Source organism: Genypterus blacodes, unplaced genomic scaffold, assembly GCF_046128005.1.
Source record: "Genypterus blacodes isolate CSIRO-AG114 ecotype Tasmania unplaced genomic scaffold, CSIRO-AGI_Gbla_v1 ptg000112l_1, whole genome shotgun sequence".
Lineage (NCBI taxonomy): Eukaryota > Metazoa > Chordata > Actinopteri > Ophidiiformes > Ophidiidae > Genypterus > Genypterus blacodes.
In genome coordinates this window covers 311,755-327,729 of record NW_027466916.1, presented here as the reverse complement: position 1 = coordinate 327,729, position 15,975 = coordinate 311,755, and the positions used below count along the sequence as shown (strand labels likewise).

Sequence of the window (15,975 nt, the reverse complement as noted above, 5' to 3'; positions counted from 1 at the left end):
TTTAATAGAAACTAGACAATGAATTATGCAGTATATCTTTGTTAGGTGAGTGGAATGTAAACTGGGTGTTTCATGCAGTGTCATGCATCATGGTACATTTAAAGACTACTGAGGACGGACACTGTAAATATCCCAAATAGAAAAGAGATAGAATTCTTTGAGATTTTATTACTTTATTTAAAGTAATTGTTGTTGTTCTATTGCCAGTGTTTTGCACCTGAGTCTACTTTGCTGTCCACAGTGTAAAGCACTTACAGCTAAATGTATTTTGCATGTATATTTTGTATGTTTGCATGTAGGCTTCCCTTTGTTTTTATCTTATTTTGCTGACTTTTCCTCTCAAATATAAATGCACTTTGCGCCATATTCTTTATATATATTTTTATGAGCATCGCCATATAAATTATGCAAATGAAGAATGTAAAGTTTACAAAATAAAGTGCGTGTAGAGGAAAAGAGGAAACAATACACAACGCCCAGGTCAAGTTTATTTGTGCAGCACATTCACATTCACAGTAAATAGGAAGATGCATAATAGTGCAGCAATTTCTGTTTTCAAACGCCAGGGGGCGCTTGGGAGTCACTGCAGCTCGCCGACCTGAACCTTCTCATATTAAACAGCCACTCTGCAAAAACAAGTCTCTGTAAAACACAAACCCCAGATTAAGACTCAAATGTCGTCCAGCCTGTCCTAACACAATCTAACACAACGAACCGGGACTTCTCCCTCACAAACCCTCAGCAGCACCGTGGCTTAAACGAGCCGAAACTACTGTCAACACAATGCAATAGTGTGTGTTAATATTGACAAAACAATTAAGGTCAATCGCAAATGCGGGGGGGAAATAGTGCGTAATATCGAGGACCTGAACCGAGCCAGCAAGGTGTAACGCTCCGCTCCGCTCAGAGCAGGGAGGCGTCGTCTCGTCACCTGACCGCTCCTCCTCCGCCAGGCTTCCGTGTTTACACACCCAGCAGCGGCCGCCGGAGCGATGTTTACCCAGCAAGCATAGAGCGCTGGCGAGGAAAGTGACAGACACACGGGAGGCTCCGTGTGTGGTGCAGAGCAGGTGATTCCACTTTCACCCCCCGCGGTCGCATTTTCACAGCGGAATGTTCAGTCGAAGAGGCCATGGAGACGTCAAGAAATCAACACAGAAAGTTTTGGACCCAAGGAAGGACGTGCTCACCCGGCTCAAGCACCTCCGCACCCTGCTAGGTGAGTGAATGTCACCGGGCTCCGCGCTCAGCATCGCCTGGGCTTAGCTAGTGGAGGCTAGCAGGCTAGCGCGCTAACGTCAAGGTGTCGGGTTAGCCGGCTGGCTGTCTTGTCTGTCTGTCCGGCTGTCAGGCGCTAGCTGACAGGTAGACTTGGACACGCACGGTGGCAAAGGTGCCGGTGTCAAAATTGCTGGCGTTTGCGTGTCATCACTCGCGTCCATTTTGGGCATTTTTGACGCAGCGGTGTTGATAAATATGAACCGAGTCCCGTTGAATAGGCATGGGTGCTAGCTAACTGGAGCTAGCTCGGCTCGGCGGCTAGCTAACTAGCAGGCAGCGCTTTAGCCGATGCTGCATCAGCCTGTCCACCAAAACAAACCCGCTTATTTACGCGTAAGGTTCGCTCATATCAACGCGCCTCAGCCTCTCCAGCGCGTCATCCACCTGCTTTAAATGCGCCTTTGTGTCACCTGCAGGGGTTTGCTCTTTACCCTGCTGCTTGTTCGGCTGATGGGAAGTTAAATAAATGTCAACAAGCAGCCTAGACTGAGGAGGGAACAGATCATAAATGGTTACACTGGCGGAGTCCTTTGTGTCGAGGAAGCTCAGTGTTTACGTTTATGATCTCATAAAGCTGTGGTGTAACTCAGGCTCCTGATCTATGGCAGCCGGGATGTAAATCAGCTGTGGAGCTTCCTGGCTGTCACACAGACACAGGAACCTGTTTCCAGTCCGCTTGTACCTGCATCTATTATATTATTTATATTCCTAACAGAGACTAATGCAGTGTGTCTTTGTCTCTGTTTGTGTGGAATGCCAAGACAAGTTTACAAAATTAAAAGGGTGATTACAAACGAATGTTCTTGTAGACAAAACCATGATGTGACACAAAGATAAGGACCTGTCAGAGATCATCAGAGATCATACGTGAACAGCAGGTCTGACAGCTGAGAGGAAGGCAAACTGGGTCAGAGGTTAAACCTGGAACATGATTAGAGGAACATATTTCACTTCAGGCACACAGATACACGTTTGATCTATTGACAGGATTAGATTGAGTTGTTGTTTGGTTTACTTCGGTCAGATGACCTCAAATGCCTTTATAAGTTGAAACGGTTTGTGCGTCATTTTCTTCAAAAATGCACAGTTGTGATGATATGGGTGGGAGAAGCAAACATGATGTCCTGAACAGTGTGTGAGTACTCGTTCCCATGTGTGTCTTTGACGGTTGGACTATCTAGTAGAGTGTGTGTAGCGTGGACACACACACACACACACACACACACACACACAGCCCCTGTTGACACTGTTGGCATGTTGGACTCTTGTGTCTGTGAAGATCACGAGGCTCACCTTCAATGTCAAGACTCCGACCCCAGTTAGAGGTCGATACAGAGTGTCGGCAGTTTGCTCTGCCGCTCTGTTTTTCTTGTCCTTCTGTGCAGTTACAGATAAGACCGGTGTGTTTGTCCAGGAGCTGATAGTCCAGCCTAGATGTTGTTAACCCCCCCTAACCCCCAACCACATGAGTTCACACTGCTTTCAGCCAAGGAAGGATTTCCTCCTGGTGCTGCTGGTTCCTGTGGACAGGAAGCAGTGGTGAGAGACGGGGTGCTGTGGACAGGGACGGGGACATGAGGGAGGAGATGACCCCCTTTTCTTTGTCTTCTTTGTTTTGTTCATAATTCAAAAATGGGGCTAAAGAAGCAGCTGAACTGAGCCTCTAGTTACAGAGGAGAGCTTACAGAGCTCACTAACTGTCTCCACATCTGCCTTGATTAAGTTTGATTAACTCTGCTGCACATTCTTTGTAAACCGTGTCCCGGTTGTCCCCGTGTCTCTGTAACACCACGGCCAGAAATCTCTAGACCCGTCCAGTTCAACCGAGTCGTCTGTATTGTTCTCCGAAGGGCAGTGTGGGGTGTCGACTCTTCCCCAGTGTGGCCCTACGTTGTGTGTGCGTGTGTGTGTGCGCGTGTGCGTGTGTGTGTGTGTGTGCGTGTGCGTGTGTGTGTGTGTGTGTGTGTGTGTGTGTGTGTGTGTGTGTGTGTGTGTGTGTGTGTGTGTGTGTGTGTGTGTGTGTGTGTGTGTGTGTGTTCATTGAGCAGATCTGTGGGATAGAGTGTGAAAGCCGCTGCATGTTAATTTGCCGGTCATGCCTGGCTGCGTTTGGCTGAGGTTGTTAATTACAGGAGCCCAGCGAACCACCTGATCGCTCCCTGCCGCTCTGGCTGGGCGCTCAGGGCTCCTGCTCAGGGCTCCTGCTCAGGCTCCTGCTCAGGCTCCTGCTCAGGCTCAGGCTCAGGCTAATGCTCGGGCTCGGGCTCAGGCTCAGGCTCAGACTCAGGCTCAGGCTCATTTCCATGCAGCGCCCTTCCTCCTTCTGCACAAAGAAAATAAGACTGAAGATGATGGTGAAGATGTGAGGAAACCCTTCCCAGTTTTAACTCTGGTGCGAAGTGTTTGTGCAGCTCTAGCGTAGCTCTATGTTGACAGTTTGGGGGAAGTAAATCAATGTATTGGCGTGGCCTCATAGTATTAACCTGCCTGTAAACACGCTGAAGGTCTGGCTCAGTGACATTACGATGGGTGGATGCTTGTTTGTCAGTACAGCTTGAACCTCTCACAAAAGGAGGAGCGCTTTAAACCACTGCACCCTAATTACCATTAATTACAATGCATAGTAAAAGCTGTAGCCTACTGAATGTTGTTTATCTCCTCATTGTTCTCTTAGCTGCTGCAAACACGCTCGGCCACCATCTGTAGGTCACCAACACGAGACGTGTTGTTAGTGATAACAGCCGGTGTGTGATGGTGTTTGTGTGTGTGGAGGAGGCGGAGCGGAGAGGAGAGGGAAAGTCTCTAAGGTAGATCTGCGCTTATTGTTCGCCAAAATCTGAACAGGGAGCGTTTCGTCCTCAGTTTTCTTTTCAACGTGACGCCGGCGCAGGGTCGACTCAAAGGGCCGCTGTGCTCAGAGGAAGTGGCAAAGTGAAGCACCGGAGGAAACAATGAGCGCGACACTGAGAGCTCTCAGAGCGTCCAGTGTGCGGCTGAAGTAACGGCTCAGCTCCCTTGACTCCTGCCTCCCTCCTTGTTGTGGAGCGCGTCGGCCTCTTATCATCTTTAATCCAACACTACAGGCTCCGTATTAGCCACAAGGATCCCTCACTGCAACTCCTCACTGCAACTCCTCACTGCGACTCCTCACTGCGACACCTCACTGCTCCAGTGAACCAGGCTGCCGTCCTTTTAGTCACGGCTCTGTAAAGTGTGGTAAAGATGGAAGAAATGGCAGACGGACTGAATCGACTGTCTGGCCATTAATATTCTTGGCCTTAGCCTGACAGTGACTCAGCGTTATACAGAAGTCTGTCAATGTATCGAGTACTTTAAGAGCTCAATCTAAAAGACGGGACATCATTTATTGTAAGTTTTTCTCAGCGTCTCTTGAGGGTTGTGAGCTGTAGGAAGTGCGGCGACACTCCCCGACCATTAGCAGCTCCGTGTCTAATGTCGCCTCTTATGATGACAGCTGTTGTCATTACGGTCCTGACGGGCGACATCTCACCTCTTTCCCCTCAGCAGGAGGTCGGCACGGAAGCGAAACAAAGACCTGCTCGGGTACAGACTCCGGCTCTGGCCTTGAGTGAATCCACATTCACAAACACACACATATTGAGATGAATCCAGGTTGACTGTAGGTTTCTGTCTTTGTTAGAGGCTAGAAATGTAATTTGAAGTTGGCACTGAGGGGCAGAAGAAGCGTGAGGTTTCAGCGTAGAGTTTAGATTCATTAACGACCTTCTCAGGGAAACGGAGCTGAACCCAGTGGAGTCAGTGTTGTGTCCTGCATGTGTGAGTCTTCCTCTACATCGGCGTCAGAATCTGCAGATAAGCGTTCAGCATGCAAACAGCCTCCGTGCCTTCAGCCCGCAGACATTAGAATTGCAAATCGTGGCAGGATAAAGCAGAGCGGCAGCAACATACTTGTGTCTGCTTCTGGATCAATACATAACGTCTAGTATCTGGTGTTTGTAGTCACGGTGACGCTCAATGTAAACGTGCAGTACTCAGATCTGTACACTTAAACACTTTATGTTTGCTTACATGGACTTAAAGCTCCCAACATTTGTACTTGCCGTGATTAAAAGCAAAGATGATTGTGTGTGATGATGTCATGTACATGTATGGAATCAATAGGATTCCTGGTGTATTCATGAGATGTTGCGTAATGGGCGTACGAGGCCGGTCTGCCCATAGAGGAAACACACGAGGATGCAGTGTGACTTACAACTGCGTGATCTCAGCTTTAGCAACGTGTGTAAAATTGGACGTAAACAAAGTGAGTGAGCTGCAGACGTGAAGCTGGAGATGATTGACAGAGCACAGGTCAGGAAATGCCAAGTAGCACATTAAAGTTAATCATTTTTCCACTTATAAAATGACTCTTCTACCTGTTTACAAGTATTTTGCTCACTACTGGTTGGACTTTCCACCATCAGGGGATCACAGGATGTCCCAGCATGCTTTGGGTCGCCTCTGCATCACAGCACTGTGTCTCTGTGAAAGTGTATGACGACTCCACACACACACACAAACACACACGCACACACACTCTGTTGTCCCGTAACAGTCCAATTACTTGAATTTCTTTAGTTTTCTACAGGCGGTGTGTGTTTGTCCAGAGTGGCAGAAGGTCGGTTTAATCATTGATGATCCGCCTCCACACGCCCTCAGAGGCTCGAAGCCGCAGAGGCCGTTTGAAAATAAGATCTTCTCCCGGACAGTAAGACATCGTGTTCCTAGAAGGGTTTAGAGTCGCTGGATCCTCTCTCTGTTCCATCTGGCCACAGGCTGAAAGGTTGACTTGAAAACGTTGACTTGGAAACTCCCAGTTTCAAATCTGACACGTGAGGTTGTTTTGATCAGCGTTGTGAGTTTGAGTCGAGCTGCTGACCTGCTGGAAAAGGCCGGCGTAAGTGTGTGTGTGCAGCGTCGTATATCACACAGCACATCAACATCAGCTAAACCAGTCTGTCCAGTTTGGCCGCCTGCTTGCTTGGAGTGCGACACTGGCTGTTCTGTAATATCCTCGGACCTGTGCGTTACTGTGGCAACCTTTCTTACCAAACGTCTGATTTCACAGCGCTGGACGCGCTCCAGCAGGCGCCAACTTCCCTTTAATCTACTTTGGATTTCTGATGAAGCAGATTTGTTACAGAGGAAGCACCGAGACGATAGCACACTGATCTGAGCTGGCAGAAGGTCCAGACTCAGGTCCGCCCCAGAGTGTGGCAGCACCTGGCCCATCAGGCCCGGCACCCTGACACCCTGCTGTGCCCATGAAGGCCTGCTTAGAGGAGAGAGTTTAGCAGCTCCCTGTCTCCTAAACTGGCAAGATGAGCCTGTCTGAAGCGTGAGCTCAGCGTGGGACGAGGTCGGACTCTGCCAGTGTTGTGATTCCTGCACACTGCCCTCAGCTCACCCACAAGCCTCACACAAGCTGTTACACATCCACACACACCGCCCGCCTGTCCGGAGGCCTCCTAATCAAATTAAAGACACCTAAAGTGTTCTGATCGCACAAATGGATGTTTCTCTGGATTTGTTTTGATGTGTCGTGTTTATTCTGGGTCACGTTGCTTCCTCAGAGGTGTTGTGTGTCTGTTTATGTTTGTGTGTCAGGGGCGATCATGTATTTCAGATTAATACGCTACCAATGAGTTTCTACTTGTGCTGCGGCTGCATTGCTTCAGCCGGACGATACGTTAATGATTGTGTGAATATGCTGCTTAGAGAGAATGATGTCGTTAATGTTGCTGTCCCTCCACTGCATGAGCTGCAAACACACTCACACACAGACACACACACACACACACACACACACACACACACACACACACACACACACACACACACACACATCCCACCTCAGTGCAGAGAGAGAGAAGGACGAGTTAGCCCCAATCAACCCCCTGATCAGGAACGCCACTTTGACCCCGTGTGTGTGTGTGTGTGTGTGTGTGTGTGTGTGTGTGTGTGTGTGTGTGTGTGTGTGTGTGTGTGTGTGTGTGTGTGTGTGTGTGTGTGTGTGTGTGTGTGTGTGTGTGTGTGTGTGTGTGTGTGTGTGTGTGTGTGTGTGTGTGTGTGTGTGTGGCTGTAAACCTGCACCATGTGAGCAATTTGCCCGCTCAGGTGGATTTATGATTAACCTCTTCACCGAGCTGCAGCCTGATCTGAATGTTGTTACTGTCCTCCTCTTCATCACTCCTCCTCTTCATCAGTCCTCCCAACTTCCCTCCAAACCTAAACTTCCCCAGTTCCCCCTAAACCAGCATGTTTGAGGCGGTCGTTCGCTTTAAGGTCTCTCCTCTCTCTGTGACCTCATTTCTGTGCAGCAGTCACATGATCTGGGTCTAAGGTGTGTATAGACTGAGCAATAATGAAGGTGCTAAGATTAGCCCTCCTAATGACACCTTCCATCTCCAGGTCCTGTCTCTTCACCAGGGTAACTTCCTTACGCCCTACAGGGATTCTTCTCCCAAGACAAAACCGGCCCCTAACTTTTTCTCCAAATGAAACGGCTGCTGTCCCTTTGTGGCGTTGCCTCTGTGTGGAGGTCCTTTATGTGGGACGGGACGCTGAGGTCTGAGGGCGCATCCATCAGTTTCCAAATGAGGCCTCCACCCGCCCACGCCTCCCCTCCCCCCCCTCCCTCCCCCTCCTCTGCGTTGGCACCCTCCAGGCGTCCCTTCTGCCTGATCCCTTAAAGAGCCCCCTGTGTCAGATCTGAGCCCACTGTGGAGAGAGAAAGAAGCATCGCTCGTCTCTGCCAAGACCTCAGTGCACCTGCAGCCGCCTCAGCCTGGAGCTAAAGCTAATAATGCTAATGCACCCGTGAGTGAGTGATGATTCTGCTTCAAGTGGTGTGAATGCAGAACGCTGCAACTTCCCCACAAGGTTAAAATGTTGTTCCACACACTAAATGCCAAGTCATTAGTCTCTGATTTTCGTGTGTGTGTGTGTGTGTGTGTGCCCCGACGCTTGCTTTTGATTGTCTAAATACACCATAAGCTCCAGCTGATTAGATGACCTTCGCCCGCTTGTGTAACAGAGCAAACAGCCGCTCTCCCGCTCGCTTACCGGCCCAACCGTCCAGATGAATGATGTCATTGTTGTAACGTGTTGTATGTGTGTGTAATTGAAAAGGTTGTGGTGGTTATATGATGCTGTGTGAGGCTGGGCGGGCGTGTCGTCTGAGAGAGCGTCTGCATACGTCAGGATTCAATACGAGTCTGAATCAGTTTGCTTCACGTCTGGTCTTCATATTACATACATGTCAGTTTCCCTCTGAGCCCCACACACACACACACACACACACACACACACACACACACACACACACACACACACACACACACACACACACACACACACACACACACACACACACAGGGTGAACGGGTACATGTGGCGTCTGAGGTTGAATCCGTTCCTGCGAGTGGAGCTTGGCAGCGTCGGCCTCGCTAGAAGATTCCCAGAAGATGTGGTATTTTTCTCTTCCTTCTGAATATTTCATCACAGCTATCCGCTCTGTCGCCAGGTCATTATTTCCCAGCTGGTCCCCCCTCCCCTCCCCCCCATGTGAGGGAGGTAACGTCTTCTCTTCCCTGACAGTTGAAAAGGAAACGCGGCCACAATGAGGAAGAGCGTAATCCAAACCCAAACCTGCGGCGGCTTTGTGTTTCTTCACTCCAGAGAGGAAGATTGCAGGTCTGGCCGTCGTCACGTTCCCGCCCAGCCTCCTCCGTCTCCACGCTGCTTGTTCCTCATTTACATTCTTTATTCAGGAGTGGGTTAAGCATCAGGCTGAGCTAACGATCCCCTTGGCACGGCGGCCGGGTCGCGGCGCTCTAGGCGGCTCCCTTGGCATCGGATCAGTATTGAGTCTCAGTCCATAGGAACTAGAGTTACCGGCACAGCGTTAAGAGACGCATTTGGCACGTGGTTGACATCGCCGTGCTCCGTCCCTCCTCCCCCCCCTCTATCATCAGCCCTCTACATCCCACAACATATTCTGTTTTCAGTTCTTGTGGGAATCGGATCCCTTCACACTCCCTCTCTACAGTGTCTTCCTGTCTCTCGTCTCTGAGAGTGGAGCAGAAGGGGAGGGGCCGTCACCGGAGGGACACGGTCCGTCTGTCCTGTTGTCCTCGGAGGATACAGTGTCCTCCCCTGCATTCCCAGGGCCCCGACAAACAGGTTCTGTCTCTCTCCGCCCGCATGCTGTTACCTGAGAAGACAGAGACGTCCACAGAGCCCAGGGTCCCGCTGGCTGCTGCCCACTCACAACACTGTGGATCCATTCTTCCCCTGCAGCTCCTCTGCCGTTACAGAAACACAGCAGCCAGAGCACAGAGGGGAAGTTCAGCTGCTCTATGTCTCTGCCTCTTCTTCCCCTCATTGATAAACTCGTTCCACGCTGCTCAACGTTGATTTCTCTTTGTAGACTTTTCTGGTGCTGAGGTTTGGAGGTAAAGCTGGATGTGATGACTCGGCTGTTGTGTGTCTCTCTAATGCTTCAGGCTTCATGTTCAGCTCACTGGTGTTCCAAGAACACAGGAGAGGTGTCATCATCACTGTTCAGTACAGATAGAGTATTGAATAAAGCGTTAAAGCACATTGTGATGGATCTTCTCAGGGACACTAAGTGTTGCAGCAGCCCAACATGGCTCCATCCTGAAGCTAGCAGGCTGTTTAAAACGTTTGGGTGCCGGAATAAATGGATTTACAGCTGCCTGGGCTGTGTTACCGCTGAGTAAGCAGACTGAGACTTATGCTGATTTCTGTGGCCTGAGGGTAGCGGATCCTGAAGGTAGCTGATCCTGAAGCCCAGGAGCTTCTCATCCTCATTTCCTCTCTGTGACGTTTCATAAAAATCCATTTAAGGCCTTAATCCCAGAATAAGACACGAGCGTGGAAACTTACTGTTTTGTTTACTTATAATGGTTCGGTTCTAAAACCTGGGATCTCCTCCCCCTGAGGCCTGTCCCTCTCTGTCCCTCTCTGTCCCTCTCTGTCCCTCTCTGTCCCTCTCTGTCCCTCTCTGCCCCTCTGCCCCTCTGCCCCTCTCGCTGTGGTGCTCTGGTGGCTGCTCTGTATCTGAGCAGATTGTGAGCAGTGACCGTTGGCGTGCCCAGAATGTTTCCTCTCTAATGTGCAGTAAGTTATAATCTGATCATTATTTTGAATCTGCAGCGATCAGTGATACTATTTACATTTGAGTGTCTACATAATGTAAATGTGAATCTGATATTAAAGAGTCTGATCAAGTCAGAGCGTCGGTGAGGTGAGAGCAAACCTTAACACGTTTGACTCGCATCTCTCCAAAGGGTTTTGGAGACTCTGAAAGCTTTGACCACATCACTTAGAACTGACCTGCTTTGTTATTTCAACGGCAGCCCCATTTGCTATTACACACACACACACACACACACACACACACACACACACACACACACACACACACACACACACACACACACACACACACACACACACACACACACACACACACACACACACACACACTCTGATCCTAAAGCCTGGGGTTTTCTCATCCTCGTTTCCTCTCCTCCCTTCCCATATTTCCTGAGTTAGCACTTTAGCAGCAGGCAGGATAAGCGGTGTTGAAAAGTAGACCATGTGTTGGGTCAAGATAGGGGGGCCTGTCCAAACCCCAGGGGGCCTTGACACTGCTGATGACATCCAATTTGAACGCTACCTTTGCCCACGGAAGCTTAAGTCAGCGGTCTAGTTGTTTGTGCCGTCCGGACCGTGTGAAGTCAGAACCCTCATGTGTGAAGTTCATGTGGGACCTGACTGTTGTTGCTTTGGTTTTTGTTCGCATTACTGCACGGTGTGTTGGGTTTTGTGTGTGTGTGTGTCAGAGTTTGTTGCTTGAACGTGAACGGAGCAGATGCGATGATCTTAATTCCAGGAGCAGGGAGGATTTAATGAAGCGTTGCCTCCTCTGGGAGACGGAGCGCCGGCATAGCTCGTGTTCCTTTGTGCTCAAGAGACAAACCATCAGAAAGCCTGTTGGGGAAGCTAGAGAGCTGACACAGATATGGAGGCTCAGCTCAGTGCGGCGGCTCATTTAAGACGCATCCAAACACACACACACACACACACACACACACACACACACACACACACACACACACACACACACACACACACACACACACACACACACACGACAGACCTGAGTGTTGTGTTGTCATGTAAGAAGTATTTTTAGTCTCATCTTGTCTGTATCTAATCTCCATCCAGTCATCATCTGTAGATCTCAGGTGGATTAGATGATGAGTTCCTGTATCTGAATAATACCTAGAATGTTTCTGGGCTGTGTGTAAGGAACAGTGTGAGGGAGGTTGGTGCTCACATACAAAGTGGAGGATTCCAGTATTCCCCCGTGAGCCCAGCGCTTCCTGGGAGTCTTCCAGTTTGCTCTGTGCTAGACGGAGATTTGCAACAGAAGGGGAACCTTCATTGTTCCAGTTTCTGTGCCAGGACTCCTCCCGGCCCGTATCGGAGTATTCAGGCCGGCCCGATCTCATTACGGCAGCTCCAGCATGTGGGCACCTGGCTAACTGTGAAGATGAGGATGAGGATGATGATGGGACAGTATTTCCTTGTTCCCTGTAGTCTGAGCTGGTCCGACCTGGATCAGGATCTTCCCTCTCCCCTTCCAAAGACAACAACACCCCTGCTCACTCCCTGCTATCGACACTGGGCTGAGTCCTTCACTGTCGGGTCAGAAGTGGGGATCAAATCCCAAATCCCAGGATGAGACTCATGAGAGTGCATCTTCTGATTCAGACTTCCACACGTGCTCCTCTCATGTCAAACACTAAGAGAGACCTAACAGACGTCTTCCTTCTTTATTTTGCAGAGTTCATCGAGAAGACGGAGCTGAAGTCGTTCTTCGAGAGCAACTGTTCTCAGATTTATTTTATCTTCTATGAAAATTTCATTACACTGGAAAGCAACTTAAAACAAAAAGGTGAGTGTGTGTGCACAGCTGTTTACAAGCAGGTAAGGATCAATCAGCTTCTATAGGTCAGCACAGAGAGGCTTTAGTGGAGGAGTCAGAGCATCCTGCACCACAGTGAGCTGAGGGAGGACAGATCATCCCACACACAGGAACAGGGAGCGCTCGGAATACGGCTCTAATTAATGATAGGAATATTTGTTATGATCCCATGGATCCTGTCTTGATCCGTTATGTAAGTGAGCAACAGTTGCTTTACTTTATTGACCCGCAACTTCTTGAAGGGGTCAACAGTTTCCTCATCATCCAGCATGTTTATGACTCCAGCTAAACACTGAGGTCAGGGAGGTCAGGGTGGGTCAGGGGGGTCAGGGGGGTCAGCAGGGTCAGGAGGTTCTTCAGTGTATTTGAATAGATGCTCCTCCAGTGGCCCGTCTGACTGTTACATAATGGATGAGGCTGATGCATCAGAGCTCCTGGTTATGTGTCTGAAAACCAAACTACCTTCTGTCTCTTTGCAGGGAACAAATCTCAAAGGGAGGAGCTGGACTCTATCCTCTTTATTTTTGAAGTAAGTCACCCTGCTCTCTCTCTCTCCCTCTCCTCTCTCACTCTCTCTCCTCTCTCTCTCTCTCCCCCCCCCCCCCCTCTCTCTCTCTCTCTCTCTCTCTCTCTCTCTCTCTCTCCCCCCTTCTCTCTCTCTATCTCTCCTCTCTGTCTTTCTCTCTCCCCCCTTCCTCCTTCTCTCTCTCTCTCTTCTCTCTCTCTCTCTTTCCCTCTCTCTTTCTCTCTCCTCTCCCTCCCTTACTCTCCCATTCTCTCTCCCTCTCTCTCCTTCTCTCTTCTCTCTCTCTTTCCCTCTCTCCTCTCCCTCCCTTACTCTCCCATTCTCCCTCTCCGTCTCCCTCTCTCTACACTCTCCCCCTCCCTCTCCCTCTCCCTCTCCTTGATTTCTGCTGATAGCTGCCGCAGCCTCAACCTGTTTACTGAACTCAGCTGAACATTTGTGGGGTGGGACCTCAGTTTCCATGGCGCTGTGCTGCGCTGCAACCTGGCCGCTTCCTGAATTTGCCTCAAATAGCCTAGAAAGCAGTTGGCGTCTGGTGCGAGGGAGAGAACGCTCTGCGCCGGCTTGTTGTTCCCTCCCTGGTGCTCGCCTCCTGTGGGAGAGGTCGCCGCTTGTTTGTCTCTTTTGAATCCCGGGCGTGTATGCAAACCAGCATAGGTATGCCGTGCCATGTTTTGTGTGGCTGCATTGTTGGCCTTGGCGGGCCGGCCTCCCTCTGTCTCGCTGAGCGCTCTTATGTTACTCATGCAGGTTAAAGTCCCCTACCTTGTTTTCCCACCTGACAGCAAAGGCAGCTCCAGTTTCCAATACAAATAGTCTGCTCTCCAGTTACATTTGCTCAGGGCAAGGCTGGAAGGATGGCAGGAGATTAAAAACAGTAAAGGCGGGGGAGGTTAGCGTGTTTGTCGTCCCTCCTTCCTGTCTTGTTTTGTCGCTCACCTCAGAGCGGCGTGTCCGTGCGTCCTCACATGATGTCAACACATGATGTCAACACGGCTCATTCAGCCGAGGCGGCTCAGAGGATCCTGACTCCCGCTTCGCTGCGTCGCCCACCTGCTCGTGCCTGTGACGCAGAGCTGCTGGTCTGCTGCTCGGCCTCGGTCTCTTTCATACATATTTCCGATCGGCTTGTTTTTAGAAGAAAAGGGAAACTATCTCGCTTGGTTTCCCTTGAGCTTCCTCTGTCCTGCAGCTAAATCAGAACTCTCTGTGCCTGCGTGCTCAGACAGTCATCTGACCTGTGAATAAAGCCCGGGATTCACTCGCCTCCTACATATTTATAGAGTTATCCTTTGAAAAGGAACTAATATTGAAAGCAGCTTAACCCCAGTGCGTCCTTTCAGCTGCAGCCTGTGACGGCGTGTGCGTTTACCCTGCGCTGAAAGATAAGCTGTCTCTGAGTGCCGTGTACAGCACAGATACAGGAGCACAGATACAGGGCCGCTGTGATCCCCGGCTGCAGTAAACCATGTGGACCCGGAGCGTGTCAGGTCGTACTGTATGTGGCTGCGAGTGCGATTCCAAGATACATCTACGCTCGCAAAACAGCCACCGCAATGCATCTGCATGAGTCACCTGGGCTGCAGAGGCTACATTACATAACACAGGGAGAAATGCTGTAAAAGACACAATCCTGCTGAATATCTGTCAAACTGTTTGTTCAGTCTGGGTCTGTGTTCATGTTTGATTTGTATTTGTGGCTTTTATTAGCAGAAAATTTGTCTCGTAGATCTTCGTCGCACCTGTCAACCAAACCAAAACAACAAATTCATTCCCACAGAACCACAGAAGTAAAACATGTAGATGAGACTCAGACTCAGTGTGACAGGTTCAGTTCAGAGGAGACCGGCTGCCCGTCCTGTTCTATAAGGATTACACTGAGAACCTGGTGTGTGTGTGTGTGTGTGTGTGTGTGTGTGTGTGTGTGTGTGTGTGTGTGTGTGTGTGTGTGTGTGTGTGTGTGTGTGTGTGTGTGTGTGTGTGTGTGTGTGTGTGTGTGTGTGTGTGTGTGTGTGTGTGTGTGTGTGTGTGTGTGTGTGTGTGTGTGTGTGTGTGTGTGTAGATGGGATGCGAGGATTACTTGCTGCCACCCTGATGAGGTATGTGACCCCCTTTTTTTCTGTGGGTTGCTGTGGGGGGAGAACAATCCCCCACTCTGAGCCCGTGTGTGTGAGTAATGGTTATCAAACCCCACCCCCATCACCGTCACCCCCACTAGCAGCAGCAGCAGCAGCAGCCAGCCCCGTTCCTCTCTGAGATTTCTTTGTGTCTGGTGCCACCGAGGCGTCCACAATGGCTCCTGATGCTCCACCATAGCCGTGGTTGGAGATGAAGAGTAGAGAATCTGTTTCCTTCCTCATCCTTCGCGTCCCTCCACATCGCCAGGCCGTTGCTTTGTTATCTTGTGAATCACATTCCGAACCTTTTTTTTCCTGGTTGAAAACGTTGGCTGCATCATGAAAACAACTCAGTGAGATGATGTCATCCAAATCCAAACTGACGCAGCACCAACTCTAATCAATGATTCTTAATTCATTAGTTGAGTTTGAACGTCTTGCCATTGGCGGCGTGTCTGACGCTGTGTGTGTTGGCGGCTCCTCATTTAGTAGGTAAATATGCTGCAAACAGGGAAATCTGCACGCTCATCTGAAACGGTGTAAAGTTCAGTCCCAGCGCTGCGTCAGCCGGCTCGCCTCTCGCTACACAACTACTGTATCATGTGTGTGTCCCAGGGTTCTGCTGACCTCTGACTCAGAAACTAAACCGTTGCTGTAAGGAGCCAATCAGAGACGAGGCAGGCAAACGAGCTGAATTGGCACGGAGGCTGGTCGTGTGAATGTTGCACAAACGTTAGGCCACCATTTCCCGAGCTGAACTTCCTCTTTAATCAGCCTGTAACTGCCAGGCAGGGTTCACTGCTGTACAGCGGAATGTTCAGACTGTGTGAGGAGGTGGAGGAGGTATGCAGCTTCAGACAGTGTGTGTGTGTGTGTGTGTGTGTGAAGGTAGATGTTGGAGATGTTCGACCTCGTTGTGTCTAGACTGCTGTGGTTACGGTCACAAGACCTGAGGGAGCCTCTCAGCCGGGTGGGGGCGGGGCCTCCAGTGTGTTTATGGTCTCCTCTGA

General features: G+C 50.0%; 1 protein-coding gene across 4 annotated transcripts in view; it reads left to right on the top strand.

Annotated features, from left to right (window-relative positions):
* The first annotated feature begins 890 nt into the window (after positions 1-890).
* Positions 891-15,975, top strand: part of ralgapa2 (Ral GTPase activating protein catalytic subunit alpha 2) — a 75,820-nt gene continuing 60,735 nt past the window's right edge. For 3 of the 4 annotated variants that reach the window (XM_076161496.1, XM_076161498.1, XM_076161495.1), the window contains exons 1-3: positions 891-1,219; positions 12,182-12,292; positions 12,802-12,851. In XM_076161496.1, coding sequence (XP_076017611.1) covers positions 1,114-1,219; positions 12,182-12,292; positions 12,802-12,851 — 267 coding nt within the window. In that variant the 5' untranslated portion in view covers positions 891-1,113. The remainder of the gene's footprint in view (positions 1,220-12,181; positions 12,293-12,801; positions 12,852-15,975) is intronic. The other variant, XM_076161497.1, reaches the window with a different exon arrangement.